Source organism: Canis lupus, chromosome 22 (assembly GCF_011100685.1).
Source record: "Canis lupus familiaris isolate Mischka breed German Shepherd chromosome 22, alternate assembly UU_Cfam_GSD_1.0, whole genome shotgun sequence".
Classification (NCBI taxonomy): domain Eukaryota; kingdom Metazoa; phylum Chordata; class Mammalia; order Carnivora; family Canidae; genus Canis; species Canis lupus.
Window position 1 is genome coordinate 7,516,352 of NC_049243.1, and position 25,398 is coordinate 7,541,749.

The window sequence follows — 25,398 nt, forward strand, 5'->3', positions numbered from 1 at the left end:
AAGCTAAGGAACAGCAAAGAAGTCATGCAATATTTGAAGCCTTTCTCCCTACAACTACATTGAAATTACTGCAGATGGAAATGTATCTTGATTTTTTTTTTTTTTTTTTTACTGATTGAAAATTGTTGGGTCTTTGGGCTTTTGAAATAGAAATTAAAACTTAAATTGGACTCTTTACCCCTTCGATACAACATTTATGACTCTTAGGAATGGTATAATTGATGCTGGATCATCAGCACCATGTTAACAGAGCACTTTATATAACACTATCCATGGCGTCTTCTCTCTCATGTTCAATAAAGAGCTAGCAAACAAGAGAGCTAGTTTCTCAGAGGAATTCTTTTAACCTTTCAGAAACAAAATATTTCATGCTAATTCCTGCTTAATTGGAGGGAAGTCATTTCTTTAAAATTATTGAATACGAGTTTGAAGTCTGTTCTATCCCTGACCTCTTTAATTCAATCAAGGTCACCTCATAAACTTGCCCAAACAGCTCTATTTCTCAATTAGAAAAAGGGGTAGAGCTGTTTAAAAGCATTTAGTGTTTGATTAATAGTGCTTAACTGGGGCTTCAGCGCTCGCAGAGGGTTTTTAAGGAGTTGCTGGTAAGAATAAAACATTGCTACCTGAAAAATTACACTCATCAAAAACCAAAAACAAATCATTTTAATGAGCAAAGCAAAAACTGCTTTTCGTGGGGATGTGAGAAAGATTATCATACTCAATACATAGAGAGTTTTAATATCTGAACAACTCTCTCCCAGGGAAAAATTGCTATAATTTAGCCATCTAGACAGTTTTTAAAATACGTGCACTTTTCCCTGCCCAAGGACTCAGGGAAGATGGATGCGGAGTTCGTCGAAGCAGGATTCTGTAGCATTCAAGTTCTGGGGATGAAAGAAGTAATGAGACGATGTGTCCAGTTGAAGAATGTGAACTGGAGCCATCTGAATGGATGAGAAATCAAGAGTTCTGAAAATAAGTTTTTGGAAGGCCTCTTTTTACATTTCCATCCTATTTTCTGGGCCTAAGGAAGGCCAAGCTTACCTTGACACTCTTGACGATGGGGGTCTTTGGGTGGTAAAATCATCAGAAAGACTCTGAGGAAATGGATACATGTGTGAGAATTGGAGTCCCTGGAAGAGAGAGAGTTTGGAGACACTGAATATAGTAAAGAAATAACTTGGAACCAGATGAGGTCAGAGGCCCCTCGAGGTATCTGAGTTTTGTTTCTCTCCTACCTTGGCAAACGATGGGTCTCTTCCAAGCCTTAGCCTTCTCGATAGTAACATGAGGCTCATCCTAAGAGAATTCACTAGAGGTTGCAAGAAATAACCAAGTAAGGGATTCCATGGCATTTTGCAAATACCTGGTAGTGTGGCAATGTGGAGAATTGGTGCTGGTGAGCGATCGCAGAAGGTATAAATGAGTGGATTACAGCCCTGGCTCCACATGACAAAGAGCTGGGAACTTCTACCCGGCAATGCCTGGGAGTTCGTGCCCACTCACGTAAGTTATAAAATACTGCTCAGGTATTTCTGCTGCGCAGAGGCTTGAGAACCACAGGTATATAACACGAAGATTGATGTCTGTCAATAATAGGTGAGAGAGAAAGGGGGGGAAACAGGTTGAGGTGAGGTAATAAAGTATGAGATGACAATAAAAAGGAAGTGAAAGACAAAAATGTTTAGTGGAAAGCAAGTGAGTGTCACAGGCAATAATAAAGGACCAAAGAAAGAAGAAATGAAAGGGAGCTCATTTATTAGTGTAAGTGTGGCGTGCATGACACAGGTGGAGAACTCCCCTCCTCATAGAGGAACGCATGAGGTATCCTCTGGCTAATGGGAAAAAAGGCAAGTTGGGAGAGGAGAAAGAATCTGAAGGTAGTCTGGTGCAGAAAAATGTGCTGAACAGGCCAAGAGCAGAGTGTCAGCTTTTCTGAGACTCCACGAGAATAGCCAGGGACCGTGTTCTCATCCATCAGTGGTGAGAGAAGCGAGCCGTGATGCCTGGCCACGTGCCCAAGAGAAGAGCCTCCGAGGGTCCAGCGGTGGGTCTGGGGAGAGCGCGCACACCCAGGAGGGCCCCCACCCCGACTCCTCAGTAAGAAGCTGGTCTGAGGGCCCTGGGTCAAGGGTCATTACTCCCCACCAACCCAGAGCACAGAGCTTGAGCTGGGCCTCTCCTGGGCGCAAGCCACAGACCCATGGCAGCTGGAACGTCCTCCAGAAATATGGCTGCAAAGAAAAGTAATACACAACAACATCCAGTAGATCAGAAAAATGTGTTTTGGAGACACTGCCTGGAGGATTTATGAAAGCATTCCGTCACACTATCATCGCGGGAGAGGCCATAAGTAGCATTCGGAGAGGAACAGGTGACTGAAATGTGAGAAGGCAAAGGCAGGTGGCAGAAAGGTCTAGACGACCATGGTGGATGATAAAAGCTGGAGCGGAGAAGGGCCTCTTAATAGCAGAAAAGCTGTTAGAGAAGGCAGGTGTCCAAAAAAAAAAAAAAAAAAAACAATGAAGGAAATAGAAGACTGGAAGAAAGGGAAGAACAAAGCATAAAGAGATGGGGATCCGGTCCCTAAAAAGCCGGGGAAGTGCTCCTAAACCTTTGGCTCCTAAACCACCCACCCCAAAGTTACTGAAGCGCGCACCCGCAGGCCCCATTCCAGACACCCAGATTCAGAGGGCCTGGGATGAGTCCAAGAATTGTCATTTGACAGCTGCCAACGTGGGACAGATGAAAACTGTGTGGGGAACGAACCCTGAGGACGACTGGCCTTGGTGACCCTACCAGCGTCACCCGACCTCGGTGATACATGTAGAGAGGACGGGGCTCCTTTCTGGCCTCCTGTCAGGCACAAGCAGGCGCGCACAAATGGATCTCAACCCTGGGGACCAGACGGCGGAGAGGACGTGCCCTCACGGGCAGCCCGGGCGAGGCCACTGCCCGCCACTTCCCCTCAGGCTGAAAGAGCCAAGTGTCGGTTCTCTCTTAGTGCCCTGGAGAAAGCCCACATGAAAGCATGGAAACTGGGGGGGGAGGAGGTTTCTTGGCGACTCATCTTTGTTATCCTAAGTGTTTGATGTTGTAGAATAAAAACTCTGTGGGAGAAGCTGCTGCTGTTCCTTGCCAGGGACGGGTGCCTACCTCTGAGACCGTGGTTTAAGTTAGGGCTGACCTTCATTTCACCTTTCAGGGTGTGGATGTGTTTTGTGTGTCTGTCTGTCTGTCTGAGGGGGAGGAGCAGGAATGGTCACTCCTTAAGGGGAAGCTTTCTGGAAGACAATCAGAAATGGCCATTTGTTAAAAGGGTAAGGAATCTGCAAGTTGGGGGGGGACAGAGGTGACGGGCCTCACACCGCCAGTCCTTCAGGGGAAGGGTTCCTGTTTCAAGCGTCTCTCTGGACAAGAGCAACTGCTAGTTAGAGGCAAAACAGGGCGCGGCGTTGTATACACGTGGGAGGCGCCCTGTCTGTAAGGATGGGGGCCACAGTCAAGGGAGGGGTGCCTACCCCCGGAAACCCTGTGTCGTCATGTGATTCATCTTGGTCTGAGTCTACCCCCCCCCAAAAAAAGAATCTTTAAAGCCCTGAGAAGGTGGGGTGCCTGGGCGGCCCAGTCGGTTGAGCGTCTGATCTTGGTTTGGCTCAGGTCACGATCTCAGGGCTCTGGGATGGAGCCCCGCGCTGGGTCTCCACGCTCAGCATGGAGTCCGCTTGAGATTCTCTCTCTTCCTCTCCCACTCATGCTGGTTTTTTTTTCTCTCTCTCTCTCTCAAATACATAAGTAAAATCTTAACAAAATAAAGCCTTCAGAGGATTTAAAGAAAGAAAAATGTAGCCCTGAATCTTAAAAATCAGCATAGAAAAATAAATAAATAAATAAATAAATAAATAAATAAATAAATAAATAAATAAATAAACAAACAAACATAGAGATTGAAAGTGAAAAAGAAACCTAAAATCTAATCCAAAGAAAAGGGAGAGTCGGGGTGGGGCGGATACCCCTCTGCACCTGCCTGCTGCCTGGATGCGGGGCCCAGACAACCCAGCCCCCTCTTCCTCCCTGCCTCCTGGTCTCACCCTGGCGGCCTGGGCGTCTTCTCCTACAGCCCACTGGGTCCTTTGTGGAAGAGGCCCCCACTCAGGCTCCCCAGCAGCTTGGCAAGGCCTGAGCCTGATGCTAAGGCCCTGCACCCGCCTTCTCCCTGCAAGGGGCCCTCTCGGCAGCCCTTCCCAGCCAGAAGCCTTCACTCCCCTTGGATCTCCTACCACAACACACGGTAGGGAGGGCCCCTCCTGGCTTCCACCGGGTCCACACCGGTGGCTAGTTCTCCCCGCAGGTGGCTGGGGAGCTTCTGAGGTCAGGCGGGAGGTGCACGGGGCTCACCGATTGGGGCCTTGAAGGGCATCCCTCAGCCCCCAGAGCATCCTTCTACAGCATTTTATTTTATTTTATTTTTCAATATTCTATTAGGGTTTTTTTATAAATTTATTTTTTATTTGTGTTCAACTTGCCAACATATAGAATAACACCCAGTGCTCATCCGGTCAGTGCCCATCTCAGTGCCCGTCACCCCCACCCCCCCGCCCACCTCCCCTTCCACCACCCCTACTTCGTTTCCCAGAGTCTTCTATAGCATTTTAAATGGCAGATTTGTCCTGAGACTGAAAGAACCGAGCAAGCCTCCTTCCTTTGCTTATTTCCCCCTGAGGACCCGGGGTGGGGGTGGGGGACAGCTGGGGGCGGTGTCAGAGGATAATAAGGTCAGAGGCCAAGACAGGATGGGAATTCTCAGCAGTGTCTGCACCGGTGGCTCCTGGTGGCCACTGCTGCTGACACAGACCCTTCGTTAGGAAGAGCTGTGCGGAGGGAGAGACAGAGGGTGTGTGTGTGTGTGTGTGTGTGTGTGTGTGTGTGTGTGTGTTTTCTCCCTGAGTCACCTGCTGCCGGCTGTGCCTCCAGACTCACATTTAAGCCATTATAATAACAGGATCTAGCTTACCTGCACTCTCCAAATTACCCTTATTCCACCGGCCTCACACAAAGATGGAAATAGACACCGCATTGTGCTTCTGTTTAGCTCTCCCTAATAATAGCTAATGTGCAGACTATAATGCACACCGCAAACACAAAATGTTATGTCAATGCTAAGTTGTAATAATAATAATCCTGCAAAAATGTAGCAGAAGGAATTTCCGTGAGCAATTTGAGGAAGATTGCTGCTTCCGCGGTGATACAGGTGCTCCTGAGAAACAGATCGATTACGGTGGGTCGGGCCAGGCGGAGGCCGCGTGGAGGAGCCTGGCTGGGCTGCGGGCGATCGCGGGGCCTTTCAGCCCCGGGCCGGGGACACTGGGGGCCCCCGAGGCAAGAGCAGCCCGAGGACCCCTGGTCAGCCGGGGTGAGGGGGGCCGCAGCCTTGTCTTGGGGCTTCCTCTGCCCATTCAGAGGAGGCCTTGTGGACAGGACTCTGTGGGAAGGGAGGTTTCCCACCACCTTTATTCTAACCAACCGCGCTGGACACGGTAACAACACAGGTGAGGCCAGGATGGGGGTGGGGGGGGGCATCTCACTCTGGTCCTTAAGGACCATCCCAAGACGAGCATGAGCAGGTTTGGACACGACTCTCTTAATGGGGCCTTGGAACCAGGCTGAGGCTCAGGAGCTCAGCACTCAGCGACTATCTGCGGGGCCCTTGCAGGGGAGGGGGACACGGGGCAGAAAGAGAATCCCTACATGGTCTCAGTCACCCCGAGACTGCCCGAAGGTTACCAGGTGGGTCCCTCCATAGGGCTCACTCCCAGGAGCCTCCTGCAGAAGACACGTGTGTCTATTTTAAAAGAGCGCCGCAAGTGGAATGCTTTTTTTTCTCTCTTAGCAGCAAATGGGCCGCTATGGTGGTGTGCGTGGTTTCCCCCCTCTCCAGCTCCAGCACGGACCTGCACCAGGGCCACCCCAGTGGCATCACGTCCGGGGCTCGAGGTTCTGGAGTCGCGCTTGCAGAGTGTAAACCCTGCACCTCCGACCAACTGCATAACACCCCATGTCTCTCAAACCCGCTCCATCCCTGTAAAATAGCAACAGTAATCGTACTATATCTGCGTTCGTGAGGCTGAAAGGAGACCGTGCAGGTAATAGCCCATCGCCTGGCACGTTGGGACTGGTAGCTGTTACCACTGCCGTTGCCACTGCCGTGCTGGTGCTACTTATATTACTTGCTAACTCCGGCCCTGATTCCAGAAGAGGTGCTCCGGGCCCCGGGGTGGGGCGGGGGCAGGACTGCCCTCCCCCGTGCAGAGCACGGAGCAGGGGCTCAGACAAGCGAAGGTCAAGAGATGAAACCAGAATGACTAGCCAAGCACACAGTTGCTTTGGAATCTGTCTACACAAGCCACCCACAGCCCCAGTTCGGGAACCAGGTGGGAGCAAGTACCTGTCCGGGCAGTGGTTCTCCAGGTGTGCTCTCAGCCCCAGCAAACCCAGCAGCACCTGGGAAGTGGAGCAGTGCAGATTCTCGGGCTCCGGGCCAGACACCCCAAATTGCAAACTCAGGGGTGGTGGTTAGGGTCTGGAAGTCCCACCAGGAGATCCTGATGCAGGCCGTTACTGGGATGAGAGGAGCACAAGCTATTTTATAAATGAGCGTCCCACCCATTCAGCGGCTTAACAACAAGTTTACTCTTGAGCACAGAGGAGTTCAAAGCAGATATTGCTGGTCTCTGGGCACCTTTCCTCCACGTGGAAATTCAGAGGCCCAGGTCCATTCCAACCGCAGGAAGACACTGAGTATTCAGAAGACACACACCACTCCCTCGGGCCCCCATTGGGGAGCCCTGTGGTGGCCTCTGCGGCAGGCATCTCAGGAACCGTGCTGCACCGAGCAAAGCATTGAGTTCAGATACACAGTGTGAAGTTCCTACCACAGAAAAGCAAGCTCCCCACCCCCCAACCCTCTGGCCCTGCCCTGTAGGCGGCCTGCAAAAAAAAAAGTGGCCTGATGGAGCCTAAGGAGGAGCTAAGTCACCAGCCCAGGGGGGGCTGGTAGGCCACAGACACCCTGGGGATGTCTCCTGGGTCTTGGATCCATCCCCATCATCCTGTGTTCTGGACCTTTCAGCACAACTGCCTATCTGGGCAGCAGCTGATGAAATCCTTGGACAAGACTCCGGCTGTGGGAAAGGAGCACACACTGGAGTGGCACCCTCCCCACATTCCAGGAGGACATCTGACGGTGGGGGTGTGGGGGGACTGTTAAAACACAGGGTTCCCCCAAAGACGTGACGATGAGTAGTTCTTGAGAAATCCAGATGGTGTTAGAAATAATATGTGAAAGTGTTTTATTATTTAGTTACATCTTGCCTGAGCATGAAAAAGATATTAACATACCGTCAGCTTATTGGGACATAACCCAAAATAACTTACATTCTTCATATAGTGCTAATTATTTTTCCGAGGCTGGCTCAGGCCGGTAAGAGAGAGATTTCAAGGCTTTCACCAGATTATTTACTTAAAGAAGTTAAGCGTGCCACTATCTGTTCCCATGGAAACCCAGTAAGTTAATACGGGAGACATGAAGAGGTCACTTCGGCCATAATTAATATAAAGAATAATGGTTAATGTAGAATCTAGTAAAGGGTACAGCAAGCTGCTGCTAATACCTTTAAACCTCATCTTTCAGCTGAGCAATTTCGTCTCTGGATCAATTTTCCTGCACTAATGTCACTTTGGTAATTTTAGCAGTCCAGTGCTAATTTTTGAAATGCAATTTAATCTTGGTTAGCAAAGTTTTTCTTATGCTGTTATTTCATTTTAAATCCAACCAGAAAATCCCAGTAACAGAAGTTTTCCGAGGTCTCGAGCAAGTATAAATGAACGACTGCACTGGCCTTCCCCTTGTGTATGCCACAGCTTCTTTCTTTCTTTCTTTTTTCTTTTATTTTTTTTTTTTAATAGGCAGGTTTCTTTCTTTTTTTTTTTTTTTTTTTTAATTTATGATAGTCACACACAGAGAGAGAGAGAGAGAGAGAGGCAGAGACACAGGCAGAGGGAGACGCAGGCTCCATGCACCGGGAGCCCGACGTGAGATTCGATCCCGGGTCTCCAGGATCGCGCCCTGGGCCAAAGGCAGGCGCCAAACCGCTGCGCCACCCAGGGATCCCTTCTTTTTTCTTTTAAAGATTAATTTATTTAAAGGAGTTCTCGTCCGCAGGGGAGAGGGGTGGAGGGAGAGGGAGAGAATTTCAAGCAGACTCCCTGCTGAGTGCAGAGCCTGACAAAGAGGGCTCTGGGCTTGATCCCAGGATCCTAAGATCATGACTTGAGCCGAAATCAAGAGTCAGAAGCTTAACTGACTGGGCCAGCCAAGTGCTCCATGCCACAGCTTCTTGTCCAGAGCTTCACAATAATCTGTTGGTTGGTGAATGAACCAATGATAATCCAGAGGTACCACTAGATTTGGGAGCACCCATAGAATCACTGAAGGAAGATTTCATTATATTCAGAAGCGTCATTTGCATTTGAAGTCTTATTGTATTCTTTATTATTATTATTATTATTATTGAAAATTGGTAATCCACATGTGGCTCTTAGCTAAATATTCCATTTATTGGAACATGGTGCACTCCTCAGGGATTCTTACAAAAAGATGCATACTGTAGTTTTTTAATCCCTACGCTTATTTGAATAGTGAATTTGTTATGCGGTCTCTCAAGGGTAAATTTTATCATGGAAGCTTGATTATACATTTTTCAAAACTGTTTAATACAGTGTCCCAGAAAGAGCTAAAGAGTAAAAAAAAGGGAGAGAGAGAGAGAGAGAGAGAGAGAAACAGAAGAGTGGAACTTTCAAGTTTCTGAATTTTTAATATACTGAAAAAGTGATATTAAGTTAGGAATTATCAGGATTTTGTTTCTTTTAGAAACATGATATAGATGTAGCATGTTCCAGGAAGCCTCATCTGAAGGGTGCATTCAGGGCTGCAGCATGATATTGAATAATGTTTACAAACAGGTGGCCTGAAGTTAAGTGGAGTCAATATACAATTTCTCACCCTTTAGAAATAACCACTTTGCTGCCACATGAGTAACCATTTTTTTTCCCCACAAATATCAAGCTTGAAATCATTTAATCGGGAATGTAAATTAGTTATATGCCTCAGTTATAAAAACGTTGATGAGATTGGCTATGGTATTGATTTGGGGGGTGGATAGAGTTATAGATGCTGGGGTGGGGTTTTTTGTGGGGGTTTTTTGTGTTTTTTTCAATATAATATCACATTCCTATTTCAGAAATGCAAACAGCATTGTCTCTTACTTGGCAGAAACAGTGGTCACTCGGCTCAGCCAAGAATAAGAACTGTCAGCAGTACCATTCCATAGGCTTCTAAGAGAGCCCATGAAATAATAGATGGTGCACTTTCCTATATGTATTTATGTTCAGATAATTTATTTAAATAATGTTGCTGGCACATGCTTTATAGCTGCTTGCATTTTGCTACACAGATTTCAGCGTATCTTGCAGACTATGCAATTCATTTGGAAAATGTAATTTCCATCCCTGCATACTAATCGATTTCTTCACAAACACCTGCTATCAGTTATGATAATAAAAATGCCACTCTAAATTGAAAAAGGGCCAAATAGAGCTTCCTAAGGAAATGACTTAAGTGTCTTTGAATGCTACTAAATGTAGTAATGTGCTTCTGTAGTGCCAACACTTTTTCCATCATTTGCATTTTCTGTAATTTTGCCCTATTACAGCATCCTTCTCAAACGATGCCTCGTAACCATTTGCTTGTGGATTGGTAAACTGAGTTGTCAGGAGTTGGTGTCTCGGGGTGTGGACATGATGTTGGGATGTGCAGCGTTAGAAAGCACTAGCTCATGCTCCTGGCTATATACCCTGGGTCATTTCTGAGTTTATGAGTAAGTCCCCGAAAACTGTAAAATTGGCTGCTCCTTGGTTTTGCACACACATTCACACCAAATAAAATCTCCTTCGTTCATTCTCTCCAGCCTCCAGTTCATTCCACGCACCATTGCCAAACTAATCTGAAATGGTAAATCACCAATTTCATTGTGTGGCCCCACTGCCCAGGCACCTGGGGTGGTTCTCCTCTGGCTGCCGTGCTGACTCTGACCCTCTAGCCTGACTTCTGAGTCTCCATCGCCTCACCTGACATGGCTCACCTTTCTCTCACTGCCTCCAGACTCCAATCTGCCTATTTGGTCCAGCTTCTCTCCTTCCTGCCCCAAATAGTCTCCCTTTCAATTCTCCTCCCTGGGTGTTTGCTTATGCTCTTGCTCCAGACAGAGGACAGAGACATCCTTCCCCAATTCTTGGGCTTCCAGCCTCTGAAGCCCTCTTTTATTATTCGTTTTCCTTGCTCTTCTCAGAGCTCCTACAGGATGTATTCCCTCGACACCGAGCTGCTCATTTATTTGCTCATTCAGCCAACATCCACTAAGCGCCTACTACATGCCAGGCACCAGGCTGTTCCCCCTTCCCTGGAATGCGTTCGTTTCTCTTCCAAAGTGTCGGCTTCTGTGATATATTCTGAGCTGCTTGAGAGAAGAGACATATTCTGGCTTCTTCTTTTATGATCCAAGATGCCCAGACAGGCCTGGGCACAGACCACATGTGCAGTAACGGCCTGTTGACTAATTGATCCCTAATGGTTCAAGGTAGGGAATTTTCTGGCTAATTGCATGTTCTATTTGATTAGTATTTCCGTGTGTACTACACGTAATCATTTTGCAAAGCGGAATACCACAAACCGCTCAACTATAAAACTATTATTAACATAATTTGATGTTTGATATTTGAGGATGGAATTCGCTGGGGGCACCTCTGTAAAGGTTTGTTATCAGCGAGCTGTAACGTGAAGGGAAAACCTCCAGGAGGCTGACCTCCAGTGCTCTCTGATTGGCTCCCAGGGTGGGGTGGGGTGAGAGGTGGAAGCGAGCGCGTACTGAGCACCTGCTGAACAGTAGGGCCTCACATCCCGCCCTGACTAACCGGAAGCCACTTCCTTGAAGATGTTTCTGATGAGTCTTGAAATGCTCTTCCGGTTTCATCTCACTTAATCAAAGTAGAGTATAAATTTGCCATTGGGGCAGGGGAGTTGCAGAAAGTGCGGGAAACTGGTAGGAGAGGGGAAGAGAGAATCTGAGCGTAGCTTCAAATGGTCTGGTGAGAACTAAGTAGCATCTGGACTAGCAGGACGGCCCAGAAGACTAGGTTTGAAGACTGTTCATCCTACTTTAAAAAAAAAAAAAAAGGATTGATTTATTTATTTTAAAGAGAATGAGGGTAGGGGCAGAGGGAGAGAATCTGCAAGCAGACTCCCTGCTGAGCAAGGAGCCTGACATAGGGCTCGATCCCACAACCCAGGAAATCCTGACCTGAGCCGAAACCAAGAGTCAGATGCTTAGCCGACTGAGCCACCCAGGGCGCCCCAAGACCGTTCATACTACTTTGTGGGATGCAAGAAGGCCTCTAACTTCTCTGTGCATCACTCCTGTCATCTGTAAAGAGGGGGGTTAGGAGCAGCACCCACACCCCAGGCTTGCAGGGGGACGAAGTGACTTGGCCCACACGAAGCTCTGGGATCAGGGCCTGTCACATGCGGGGTGCCCAGCAGGCCACTATCATCAGGGCGGAGGCCCCGATGCGGTGGGCCAGAAGGCATCCTCAGCGGGGTCCCGTGCCAGTCCCTCTCCTCTTTCATTCAGTCTCTGCTGTTCTCGAAGCTTTGAGACGTAGAAGACCCAGAGGTAACGGTCCCAGCATCCCGGTAAGATGGAGATGTGAGTGAGGCCTGAACCCGCACGTAGAGTTTTAGGTTTCAGGAAGGAGAATTAGAGGAACCAGTCGGCCCTGTAGGGAAGCAGACTTTTCATCTGTTGCTGAAACAGATGGAACCGAATTCACTGTTCTGATAGGAGGGAGCGCCCAAGCTGTGCGATTTGTCCCAGCAGCTGGGGGCAGGGGGGTGGGTGCCTGTCGAGCCCTCTCTCCCTTGGGACGCGGCTGCAGGCCTCAGCCTGTGGCACGGCTGGTTATTTGAGAGAAAGTAGGCCCCCCGGGCGGCCGAACAAGCCTGCGGAAAGAGGCAGGACGGTAGCAGTGGTGGCTACGGCTGCTGCCTGGAATGATCAGTGCTGTCACCGCCTAGCGACTTCTGAGAGGGTGCCCGGGACTGGGGCAGAGTTGTCAAGAGACAGGATTCTGGAAGGAATCACTCCTGTGCTCAACGAGCAACATTCCTCCAGGATAAACAGAATAGACAAAAAAAAAAAAAAAATTGCAAAAGCCACTGATGCTCAGCAACTGCAGACTAAAGAGCCCCGGGGCCCGGTGTTGGGGTTTCGTTCCCAGGCCCACACGGACAGTAAGGGCTTGGGTGAGAGACTCCCCTTCCCATGAAGGGTTTCCCCCCCACTCTCCACCCCATCTGTCTAAGCAGGAAAGTGACTGAGGTGACCCTGTCCCGTTTGCCTTCCAGCCCTGGCCGCCCAGGCCTACGCTCTCAAGGAGGAGAATGACAGTCTCCGTTGGCAGCTGGATGCCTACAGGAATGAGGTGGAGCTGCTGAAACAAGAGAAAGAACAGCTTTTTCGAACGGAGGAAACCGTCACCAAGGACCAGCAGCTCCAGTTCCTGCAGCAAACCATGCAAGGCATGCAGCAGGTACCTGGGCCCGGATCTTTCTTCTCTTTCTTTCTTTCTTTCTTTCTTTCTTTCTTTCTTTCTTTCTCTTTGGTCTGAGGGAAATGGACACGTATATTAAGTGGAAGTGAAATGGCAGCTATTTTGCCAGGAAAAGGTGAAGGAGAAGAGAGGACGACCAGATGCTAGGTCTTAAGGACAGGGAAGGGCTAATGGCTGCAGAAGGGCACATTCTGGAGAAACATCAAGCTAAAGAAATATGTCGAAGAAATACACCCTCGAGGCAGGAAGCCGAGGGAGAGAATCGAGGTGCTTGAGAGGTTTGTGCATGGAATTTAGCCTCATGGCAAAGGGCCAGAAAATACTTGCGGATCATGAAGCAAGTGTATTTTGCCCTCTGAGGACTTTTAAGGTTCAAAGCACGCCAGCGGGTTTTACAAAAGCGCAGGGAGCTTGTTTCCAAGCTCAGGGTAAACGTAAGCTCTATTGCTTTGGCTTCTGGATTATGCTTAGGGTCTCGTCGGGTTTCATGGACACTCTAGGTGCCTGTTTAAGACACGGCGCTGGTGGACTGGATGGACCAAGGCCAGGATTGGGGAAGGGGGGGCGACTTTAGAAACAAGGTGGTGTCTCTGCCCTCGTGGAGGAGGGCCAGACTTCAGCCTCAGCCTCACACACTGAAGTTAGAGACGTGCCTGTGGAAACTGTCAGGAAGGGACGGGAGCTGCAGGGCATCGGAGGAAGGAGAGGGAGCACGGTGGCGGGGATGATGCCTGAGCACAGCAGGTGGGAATAGAATCCGACTCGACTCGTAGCAGGATGGAGATCTGAAAACATCAAGCGGTGTGCGACAGATTTGAGGGGTCTGAGGGCCCGAGTCACCCTAGAACGACACAGCATAAATCATCGTCACACGTAGGTATTTTATATTACCCCTGCGAATGTACGAACCTAAGCACTCTTTTCTGGGGTGGGAAAAATTTCATTTTTATTGAAACAAGGGCAATGTAAATAGAACGATGGACGGCTATATAGTAAGTTAGGATGTCGTTTTAATTCGCCCATCCATTTCGGCTGCCCTCTAAGATCGGGAGCATGAATTGCCTGCAAAAGTGTCTTAATGATTAGAGGTAACCGCTACAGAAACATTAGCCAAGCAGGGAAAAATAATTGAGAGGAAAGGATGCTTAAAACAAAAAAAAGGGCACACACTGGGTTATAAACAAGTTAATGACCAAGTCGCCGAAATTATGTCTTAGCCATCTCCTGCCATTTTAAAGCAATTTTTGAGTCTTGGCTTGGAATCCTAACTGGTTGATGTTCGCAGTGTGTGTGAGACAAATCAGTGTGATTCAGGGGTCAGAGCCAGCCAGGAAGACGTCATCACAGCCGCCGCGCGGGTCCCTGCGCTGGGAAATCAGTATAACAGCTGCTGTGCGAGGCCCCCTGGGGGTGTCCAGATGCCCCGACATTGGGTGCGCGTCGGCGTCCCTGCCAGGAGGCCAGTCTATCTGTCTGTGTCCCCCAGAGTCCGTGATGCCAGACCCGGGCTGCGGCTTCTGTCTCACACCACGTGCAGTGGTCCCTCTTTTCCTCTTGCCTGGAAAGATCACCAGCACCCCCCCTGGCCCCCTTCTCCCCCCTTGCTTTAAAAGGTGGTAAAACTGCTACAGGGGTCGAAGCTCCAAATGGGAAAGAAGTCTGGGGAGGTGAGGGTGGGCTCAGCAGGCAGGAGGGAGCATGCTAGGGGCCCAGGCCGGGGTCCCGGTGAGCGGGGTGACCTCCCCCCTGCAGGAGCAGTACCCTGAATCCTGGCAGAGCTGCAGCCCCTCGGAGGAGGTGTGCATTTGCAAAATCTCCTTGCCAGTTGGAAACACACTTTTGTCCTGTGAGATTCGGTTTCCACGTGCGGTTTGGTTGGAGCAACGGGAGTTCCCCGTCTCCATTCTGAAGGGGAGACGTGCAAGACAAAGAAGGTGGCACCTGTCCCGCGTTCCGTCCCCGGGCTCCCGGCGGGTCGCTGGCAGTCTCTGCGTTCTTTGGCTTGTCCACACGTCACCCTGCTTTCGGCTCTCGTCTTCACATAGCCCTGGTGCTGGTTGTGTCCCCACAGATTTTTGCTTTTTACAAGGACATGGCTTGTCTAGGACTGAGGGGCCCATGCCCTTCCATTACGACCTCATCAGAACTAACCAGACCTGTAGAGACTCTGTTTCCAAATAACATCACAGTCTGAGGTCCAAGGGGCTAGGATTTCAACATTTAAATTCAATCACTAAACAGATGCATGGTAGGTAAGTACATTTGTTGAACATAGAAATGATGGCCAGAAGCAGAGAGGCAAGAACTAGCGTGGAGCCTGTGGGGAGCTCTGGGTTCCTGGACCGCAAAGAGCAAGGGGACATCCCAGAGGCATGTGTAGCCCCTCCCAGGATGTGGGAAGCACTCACTCAGCGGCAGGGGCTATGATTTTAATTTTTTTTAAAGATTTTATTTATTTATTCATGAGAATACACAGAGAGGAGAGAGAGAGAAAGGCAGAGACACAGGCAGAGGGAGAAGCAGGCTCCCTGCAGGGAGCCCGACATGGGACTCGATCCGATCCCTGGTCTCCAGGATCACGCCCTGGGCCGAAGGCAGCACTAAACCGCTGAGCCACCTGGGCTGCCCCCTACTTATCTTTCTTTTTAATATTTGACTTCCCGGCATAATCTCCCATGCCACCAAGTCTCACATTCACTTAGCCAACGTGGCCTAAAGAAGTAAGATTGCTCTTTAGAAAGAAATGGACGTGTTCAGTATAAATTGACATCTATTATGTTCTCATCTCCCTGTCTTTTTTTTTTTAAGATTTTATTTATTTATTCATGAGAATACACAGAGAGGAGAGAGAGAGAGAGGCAGAGACACAGGCAGAGGGAGAAGCAGGCTCCATGCAGGGAGCCCGACGTGGGACTCGATCCCCGGTCTCCAGGATCATGCCCTGGGCTGAAGGCGGCGCTAAACCGCTGAGCCACCCGGGCTGCCCTATGATTTTAATTTTTAATGGTTATTAGGTGGATGCACGACAGTCTCTGTGACCAACCATCTTTAACAGAATTCTAAAACATGTGCTCTTGAAGAGTCCACTCCTACCTTAAAGAATCATTTGGAATAAATCACCACCCCTTGCTCATTTGAGGCCTACCACAAAAAAATTTTGCTGATTTTTAAAATTTACTCTCAATCTGCCCCCTGTCCACTTTATTAATTAGAAAATCACCATCTCACAGGAAAGTCAACAGCCAGAGGAGAGGTCAGCCTCCCACATGTTGTTGTTTTAGCAGCTGATCTGCAGGAAATTATTTCTGTAACAAACAAAAGAAAATACAGTCTTAGCAGTCTTGAATCCAGTGTACCGTGTTCAGGATCGCCCTCACGTTTAGCCCGAAAGTTTTCACCCTTTCATCTTCTTAATCCCTGGAAGATATTTTCACTGACATCAGAGTTTTCTCTTGTGTCCATGAGGAAAACATTACGGGCAGGGGTCCTAAGGCTGAAAAAGCCTTGGGTGACTTTGTCCGGTTGTTTCTGAGTCTACCCCTACAGTATGTGTGGGTCACCATTTAATATTAGAGATTTCACACAAAAGGAAATAATAGCTTGTATCCATGGTTACACCGTAGCCTTTACCTGATCTTAAGCTGGCAGTGAAGTTAACCTGTCTCCGCCACCAGGAGAGTGAGGTTGTTGGCTTTCATTTGTATCCTTCCATATACAAGGAAGGGATATACAGATCTTAAACTCTCATTTATCTTCTGATTATTGCACTGAACTCATTGAGGCAAAATCTACGCATAACAAAAATATTCTTTGTAGGGCTGCAGTTCTATGAATTTTGACAAATTGATACCCTCACGAAAACCACGACCACAATTGTTCTATCACCACCAACCTCCCCCTCCCTCTGGAAATTCCCTTATGCCCCTTTATAGCCAACCTGACTCCCAGCAACCACGGATTTGTTTTCCTACCCCTCACAGTTTTGCCTTTTCCAGAATGTCCTATAAGTGGAATGATACAGGGTGAGCCTTTGTGTCTGGCTTCTTTCAGCTAGCATAATGATTTTGCAAGGTCACCTTGCCATATGTATCAGGACTTCATTCCTCTTTATATTGAGTAGTATCCCAATGTAAGGAAAAGCCATAATTTGTTTACCGAAGTCACCACTTCATGGACATTTGGGTGGTTTCCTCTTTGGGGCTAACATGAAATAAATGTGCTTATGGATTTTTTGTTTGGACATAATTTTTCACTTCGCTTGGGTAAATAGCTAGGACTAAAATGGCTGGGTCCTATGGTAAGTATGTTTACTTTTTAAAGAAACTGCTAGACTATTTCCCAAAGTGCCTGTACCACCGTGCATTCCCATGGGATGCAGGGAAATCACAGTTCTGTGTCCTGGTCAGTCAGCACTTATGTAAGGTCTGTCTATTTTGTTTTATCTTTTTTAGCCACTATAGTAGGTGTAGAGTGGCGTCTCATTATGGTTCTGACCACACCTAAATTTCAACAATACTTGTATTTTTGTGTATGAGGAGGGGTCAATATATCATATTTTTAAATCACCAATTTAAAAATCAATTCCTTTTGAAGCCTTTTGTAAATCATATTGACAGGACTGGTAAATATTCGCATAACAACAGGATCCCATCATAAGCTGCTGATCATAAAACTGTGTGTGACTGATGATGATTATGTCAGAAGGGTCCCTCATAAATACTTGGAGCCAATGCTTTTTAATAGTGTTAGCAAATGTCATCTGAAGACCAGCTGTCTTTAGGCCAGTAAACCGTTGGCCCATGTAGAGCAGTGGCTTTCTAACACTCTTGGCTTGACATTAGTAAAAACCAGAGCTAGTCTGTTCTCTTGACAACTTTTAGCAAGATCAGGACAGAACCGGGGAAAAGAGGATTATTGTAATCGACAGCATTTTAGAAATTAACGGACAAATGTTTCTCCCCTTATGCTTAAAAAGACATAAATGTATGATTTTTCTGTACATGTTTTATAAACTTCACTATTCTAGACTAATTTTACAGAAGGAGACAGAGATATACAATACCATTCTTTTCCTAAAATATATAGTATCCCTGGGGCGCCTGGGTGTCTAGTGATTAAGCGTCTGCCTTTGGCTCAGGGCGTGATCCTGGGGTCCCAAGATTGAGTCCCACATCAGGCTCCCCAGGGGGAGCCTGCTTCTCCCTCTGCCTGTGTCTCTGCCTCTCTCTCTGTGTCTCTTATGAATAAATAAAATCTTTAAATATATATAAATATCAATGTATATATTTATATATAAATGTTTATAAATATTTAATTAATTTTTACTATATGAATATATATGTTTTTTATAGTAGCCCCAGCTAGTTTTGCCCAATGTTGCTCAAGAAAACTGGGACAGATATTAAGAAATAAATGCAAGTGTGTGGAATTGATGTCAATGAGTGTATCTGACCGCTTAAGTAAAGCTTCTCTTCTGAAATCCTCTCTAAGCTATTCAGTTGCTTACTAAGTCCTTTTTAAAAGAGATAACGAGGGGCACCTGGATGGCTCAGTCAAACGGCCAACTCTTGTTTCCGGCTCAGGTTGTGATCCCAGGGTCCTGGGATCAAGCGACTCTGTGGGTTCCAGGCTCTGTACTCAGTGGGAAGCCTGCACCATGACTCTTGCTCTCCCTCTGCCCCTCCTCTGCCTCGCTCCCTCTCTCTGTCTCTAAAATAAACAAACAAATCTAAAAATAAAGAAATAAATAAAAGAGATCATGAAAAGTTTACGCCCATTTCCTCTCCCAAGTTGCCATGCACCAAAGCCTCGTGCATACATGTCAGAGCCGGGGTGATGATCATGGCAGCAGGAGAGGTGCCCTAAGGTGGTGGCGATGGTGGCGTGGGGGCAGGAGGTGGCTGTGGTGGGGACAGCAGTATCTTGGACCATTAGAAAACTTTAAGGAAAGACGGATACAGTGAGTACCTCCAAGGTAATTTTAGAGGATTTAAAACAAAATTTTTCCCGAAAAATAAAAAGCCCGTCCCTTAAAAATTGCAAAAATCCTCAAAAGCCCAGCAGGCCCACTGCTCCCAGCAGGCTTCAAGAGGTGGTGCTGTGAAGAACTTGGCAAAGTTCTCCAGGCAAAGAACACAGACAGATGTAGCAGGAGTTTGCAACAGGAGTGTCTCTGTTGCCTTGATAATTTTTCACTTTTGTTTTCTGTTTTTATTTTCTGTCTGAAATGCCCACCAGTCAGATAAGGGACCTTACGAGGCTAATGCTATGTGCCTATTACCGTTTTTTCCTCCTGTTATCCGTTTAAACTGTATCTTTTATCCTTTCCACTGAAGTTTCTATTTGATCGTCGTGTTATGTTATTTCCCAGCATTCTTTCCTTCTTCGATTATCGTCTCTTTGTACAATCTTTATTTATTTTTTTCGTTTCAGTGTTTTCTCAAATCTTTCTGAGAATACTAATTAGAATACTTAAAATTCTGTTTGCTCCCGAGTCATTTCTATTTATTCCAGGACTGTGTGTTTGGTTTTGTGTCTCCATCTGTCTCTTTGCTGCTACAGGTTTCTTTTCCTGGGGTGATGTTGGCTGGGGTGCTTCTATTTGGCAGTGAAGGGATTATTCCCCAGGGGTGGGGGTGCTGGCCGCTGGGTCCTGCTCTCGTTCCCCGGCCACATATCCTCCTCCCATGCAGACTCCTCCCATGCAGACTGCCAGGCTTCACTTTGGGGACAGTTGGGGATCCCACAAAGGCCAGAACCTGTCATACATGAAAACTCCCTGGAACTCCTTTCCCATTCTCTGCTCTTTTAAGCTTATTCACTGACAGCCAACTTACACTTGACTTTCTGGAGGAAGGACAACCAAAGAGCAGACATACATGTTCTGTGTCTGACATGTTGAACAAGAACCTGTTTCAGGGACTTTTAACTTTAATCCAGTCCTCTGATGAATTCTTGGTTAACGTGTGGGCCGGTGAGGAGGACAGAAGAAGGGTATTGCAAACTATCCCAGCTGTCCAGAAATATACAGCGAAAGGAAGAACGGCAAGCACATTTTACAGATGTCTGAGAGGAATGGACACGGGGACTTAGGCAGCATGTTTTGGAGTAAAGATAGCTGCTTCAGAAAAAAAAAAAAGATAGCTGCTTCAGGATGAGGAGGGGCCTAGGGTGAAAGGAAGGAAGACAAATAGGAAAAGGCTGAAATCTGGAATAATGATGGGAGAAATGGCAAACATTGTATCTACTCTGTTTTGGTTTTTTGTTCTAGAAGAATAAAATAAGCAGGGAATTGAGGAAAAAAGACCTGATGGTATGGAGGGGGCAAGCCTCGGCTCAAACAAATGTGCAGAGAGTAGAGGAATAGAAGCTTTTCTAGATGGAAAGAGGAGAGGGATGTGTAGACATCATGGGAGACACAGTGGGAAGAACAGTTCTTCTGTAGTTAAAAAAAAATTAAGGAAAATGACACAAAGATAAACACAGAAGAACAAGAGAAAGGGAAAGAGACATTTTTTCTAAAAGAAGAAATTCAACATTTTTATAATGATAAATTATATTTTAAGAGCTTTTATGAAATATTTAGACAGATGAACTACGCGCTGATTAGTTTGGAATTTAAGCTACACTTTAAGCTACAGTGTATAATAGGGATTCTTTCTAAGTAGGGTTTATGAACCTCAAAAACATTCAGTTAGAAGGAAGAAATAGCACATACATCATGATCTGGCTGTTTATTCATTCAGGAAGAAGCCTATAACAACATTATCATAATATCTTTAATATACGAAAACATCAGTACAGAAAATAATTCGGCATCACTGGACAAGGCAAGAAAATCACATTATTAAAAAAAATCACATTACAGCGCAGAGAAAGAGGCTTTCTTTTAGACTTTCATGTGTAAGTAGTAAAACCTTCCATCTTAAAAATTTCAAAAAAAATATGCATCTACGTAAACACACACACACACAAATCTGGAATGTAGACAAGTGACGACTGTAAAGACACACCCTGTGTTGATCTGATTCTATTTCAACTTCCTAACTGACATCTTTTTCTTTCTGAGTAGAAGACAACTCATAAGACATTGCCCACATTCATATTAAAAGTCTTAGACATTTTACTAGAATCAAAAAGCGTATAAAACATACACATCTCTCAGATGATGTGGCTTTTAAAGGTTTGAGGACTGGACATTGAGGTTCACAATCATTGAATTTGGGGTCTTGCTAGTGTCTTCCTCTTAAAAAAAAAAAAGAAAGAAAGAAATTCGGTACCCCAGAGTGTTTACTTCCATTCTCTACCCATTCTTTAGCCAGGTGTCTTGGGGTGATGCATTGTAATAGCCCATGAGACAGTGATGATAATCCTCATTTATAGTTCAGTGGCACCTTCCATGAGGTGCTTAAAGAGTCACATGTAGAGTCCCTGCTGGCAACACGTGCATTTTCTCCCATTTGCAGATCACAGTCCCCGGCACGTCTGAAGAGGGTGTGCATCCCACTTCCGGTGTGAGACTCTTGGGAGGTCGTTAGGTGCATTTGGAACCAGAAATAGAAACCGATTCTCTGATTCTCAGTCTGGCACTTTCCATCACAAAGCCCTACCTGTTCGAAATGATCATACCTGACATCCACTTGGGGGTCGGGAAATTTTAAAAGCACATTCCCATTCGACCCAGGACAAGATACAAAAACAGAAAGGGAAGATAAGGGAAGGGACACCTCCCTAGAGTTTTTTTGTTTTTTGTTTCTTTGGGGTTTTTTTTAGCAGTTTCGAATAAGGAAGGGCCACGGGGTATTTTGCTCTTTTCACCGGAGAGAGACCATAAGATAAGGAAGGAAGGAGATAAGCTAGCTAGCTGCCTTAGTGCCAGCAGAGGGGTGCCAAGCTTCTGCACACGGAAATGAAAACATCAAACCAATAGAAGGAGAAGTTGGCTCCAGCCTATTTTCTGTACAACTTTGTGAAAGTCACCCCATCTGAACTTCAGGTTCTTCATGTGGACAACAGGTGCCACCACCCTCCTTCGGGGTGAGGGGGTGGGGGCGTTGCAATCAAATGAGATCGTGTATTTTGTCAATGCATTTTGGACAGTTGTCCTACAAAGTGTGACTGCCCCATTTCACGTAAAAGTAGGGAGACATGTAGAGATTTAAGAGAAGATCTGGGGCAGCCCCGGTGGCTCAGCGGGTTAGCGCCACCTTCAGCCCAGGGCGTGATCCTGGAGATTCAGGATCGAGTCCCACATCAGGCTCCTTGTATGGAGACTGCCTCTCCCTCTGCCTGTGTCTCTGCCTCTCTCTCTCTGTTCTCATGAATAAATAAATAAAAATCTTTTAAAAAAAGAAACATAAGAGAAGACCCGGGATTCGCAGAGCAAGTCTAGACAAGTGGAAGTATGAGTTCCCTGAGAGTGGGGTGGCCCGAGCTATTGCTCCTACACCCCTACCCCCCACCCCCCAAGGGCCCAGCCCCACAGTCAGTTCTCATCACCTTACCCAGAGCTAACAGTTCAGGAGCACTTGAACTGCGTGTGCTTGTTTCCGTTTCTCAGGTAGGAAATTGAGACCCAGAGCTGTCAAGTGACTTGCCCAGGGTACAGCATGTTCCTGGCTGACGCAGGGTGCGAACCCCGGTCTGTCTGACCATAGGCCCCGCACCATGTCTGTTACTCCAGAACTTTCTACAGTGCACTCTAGAAGGGGTGCCCCCAAACTGCAGTGGTCAGGAGAGCAGAAGACCACACAGCTCTGCCCTTCCTGCGTTTGTTTGTTGCTTGCTAGAACGATTATTGGCAAGGGCCCACTGCCTGTTTTCTGATCGTCCCAGGCCCTAATGGAAGAGGTCTTTACATCAGCAGCCTAAGAGCTAGCAAAAAGGAAAATAACAGACTTGTGGCTTTTATTTATGAAATTTGAACTTTGAAAATAAATCTCTTGGCTTCGGGGAAGGGAAAAAAGAAGCCCTAATAAAATTTAACCATGGGAGGCGTCATCTCGTAATTAGTTACCCTGCTCTCCCATTAATTAATGTGATCATCAAATGCATCCTCATTAGTAATCATCCCTTCTAAAAATAATGAGGCTAGCAGAGGAATCAATGTAGGAGCCAGGGCTAGAAATAATGACATTGGCCTGCAGACCATTAAAATCGTTTGGCTTCTACTTTTCCCTGCTTTTCCCAACACCTGCCACGGGAAATAACCGACTCTCCCCAGTAGACCCACAGCCTGTTCCCGGGGATAAAGCGACTCGGCTTCCCCCCCCCCCCCCCCCCCCCGCTGCTGTCAGCTGCAGGCCTCGGGGTGACCTTTGAACGACCCTCCTTTTCCACCACCTGCTCTGGAAATTGCCTCCTGACTTCAAGGCCTGATCACACCAAGAGTACCCGATTTATAGCGAAATGGAACTTTTCTTTAAATGCAGTAAATCAAAATGGGCTTTTGCAGCAGACACGCCCTGGCCCCTTCACCCTGAGGGCTCGCTTGCTGTCGCCTGTCCCTCCAGCCACAGACGGACGCTAAGATGAATCCTTGCGGCCTGGCCTCGATTCCTCCTCCCCTCCGTGGTCTGCCAGACGCAAAGCAGCAGCCCCACGCCCGGGGCACCCCAACCCCGGATCCCAGCAGGTGCGCACTGCCACCTGCACGCAGCAGGTGCCCCGCCCGCGGCCAGACTGCTGCCATCCGGCGGCTTCTCCCCGACTGGGCCGCGCTGGGAGGGGCCTGCGCCCCAGGGCTCCCCCCAACAGCTGGTCTCTGCCCCCCAACACCAGGGCGGAAGGCCAGCCAACCCCCTCCTTCCCCGCAGAAAGGAGCGCCGTGGAGGGAAAGTGGGGAGAACCGTGGTGCAGGCAACACCACAACAGGGACAGAGAGGAACGAGTCAGAAGAGGGAAAAAAAAAATCCTCTTTATCTGAGGCGGGAATAATGCCGAGCCAGGGAGACAGACGTGGGCGGGAGTTGCAGTTTTTCTGGGTCTAGGTTTGTCATTTTAATTTTTGTTTTATTTTCCTTCCCACAAAAGAATATACACTCAGTGCAGAAAACTTGGAAACCTAAAGGAAGCATCTAAAAGAGACAGAAACTGCTCCCAGTATCACCACCCAGAAACATTTGCATATGTCAACCTCAGCCTCCCTCCCTGAGGCCGCACTCCCACGGCCAGGGCTCCCGGGCAAGAGCGGCATTCAGCCGGTTAACAGTTCCCAGGAATTGTCACCAAAGTGTGGATTGGGAATTCAGCTCGGAGGAGAGGTGTTAGATGGTTAGTTAAAGACTATGTTTTCTCCTCTGTTTAACAAAGCACCCTGAATGGTCCTCCGGGGAAACGTAAACAAAGGTAGTGCCCAATCTGGCCCTCACTTTACAGACCACCCACTTCATTCATTGATCACTGGGAAGACCCTGCCTCCTCGGGCTCTGAATTTGGTGCAGAGTCCTCAGTGTGGTGGTCACCTCCCCCGGTGTGGTGCTTTCTCTGTGTGCAGCCCCCACCCCCACGCACACACACACACACACACACACACACACACATACACACTGGCAGTACTGGGAAGATAGAAAAGGAGAGAGTAAATTTGAACTCGGGTTGTAGTTTCCCAAGGAAGGGGTGTTACAAGTAGTGCTTATATGTGAAAGATGAGCAGAGTGACTTTTCAGAGCTTTATTATCACTTTTCCGCTTCTTCTTCCTTTTGCTCTCTTATTTTACGCTGCTGTACCACCTGCCCCACCCCCCACCATGCATACCCATTCCATCCATCTCACGTCCTCCACCACCACCACCACCACCACCTTCAGTCATTTAAACCAGGTATTACTCAGGTGTTCCAGTTGGAGGACTTGCATTAGCAAGTGTGTGTGTGTGGGGGGGGGGGGGGGAGTCTCACGCACCGTGTTAGAGGTGTGTATTTTGCCCCAGGATTCACATTTTATTTTCAGTGAGTCCTTTCCCGAGCCCAGTGCATTATACACTTCTCAGTCGTCTAAACACGCAGTGCTGCTCTGCAATTTCGTCCTTCACGGATTCACTCTGTACCTTGTCTTGTCTTCTCCTGGGCTGATGTGTCTTCCCCCCGTGCTGTGTATTTCTTAAATTGTGCTACTCACAACTTATTTCAGGAAGGTTTTGGTAATGACCTAACTGTAAAGTCCATTTAAAAAGCTGAGGTGCTGAGTTTCTCTTTACAACATGATCCCCCAGTAACCCTCTTATTTATCATTTGGGGAGAAGGAAAGACGGAGGGGGGCAGGCATGACATAGTTCTGCTACTCTACATCTGATGATAGGAGCTCAGATTGATTTCAGAGAATCTCCAGGTCATTGAATGGGCGCTCCCAGGTCCAACCCGGCCTCGGCTCTTAGGGGACTAGGCTGGTCTTTCTAGTCAGCTTTTCAGCCCCACTGGTGACTGACTGGCTTGCCTTTAAGTCCACAACTTGCTGGCCATTTCTCATGCGAAACCTTTGCTTTGCTTTGGCTACGGAGTCCACTCACAGTAAAAAAAAAAAAAAAAATCAAGATAGAATAAGATGATATGAGATTTCTGTTTTATATACAAAATCTGGTTTGGATATGGGCTCAGTGTTACCACGATTGTCACAACAAGAGAACCACAAAATACAACATAGTAAAACCAGGAAGAGCACTGGTGAGCCCCTAATCC

General features: G+C 47.5%; 1 protein-coding gene across 9 annotated transcripts in view; it reads left to right on the forward strand.

Moving 5' to 3' along the window:
• The window catches only part of ENOX1 (ecto-NOX disulfide-thiol exchanger 1), a 554,610-nt gene that overhangs the window by 450,463 nt on the left and 78,749 nt on the right, over positions 1-25,398 (forward strand). For all 9 annotated transcript variants that reach the window (XM_038569621.1, XM_038569620.1, XM_038569619.1 and 6 more), the window contains one exon: positions 12,521-12,705. In XM_038569621.1, the coding sequence (XP_038425549.1) occupies positions 12,521-12,705 (185 nt within the window). The remainder of the gene's footprint in view (positions 1-12,520; positions 12,706-25,398) is intronic.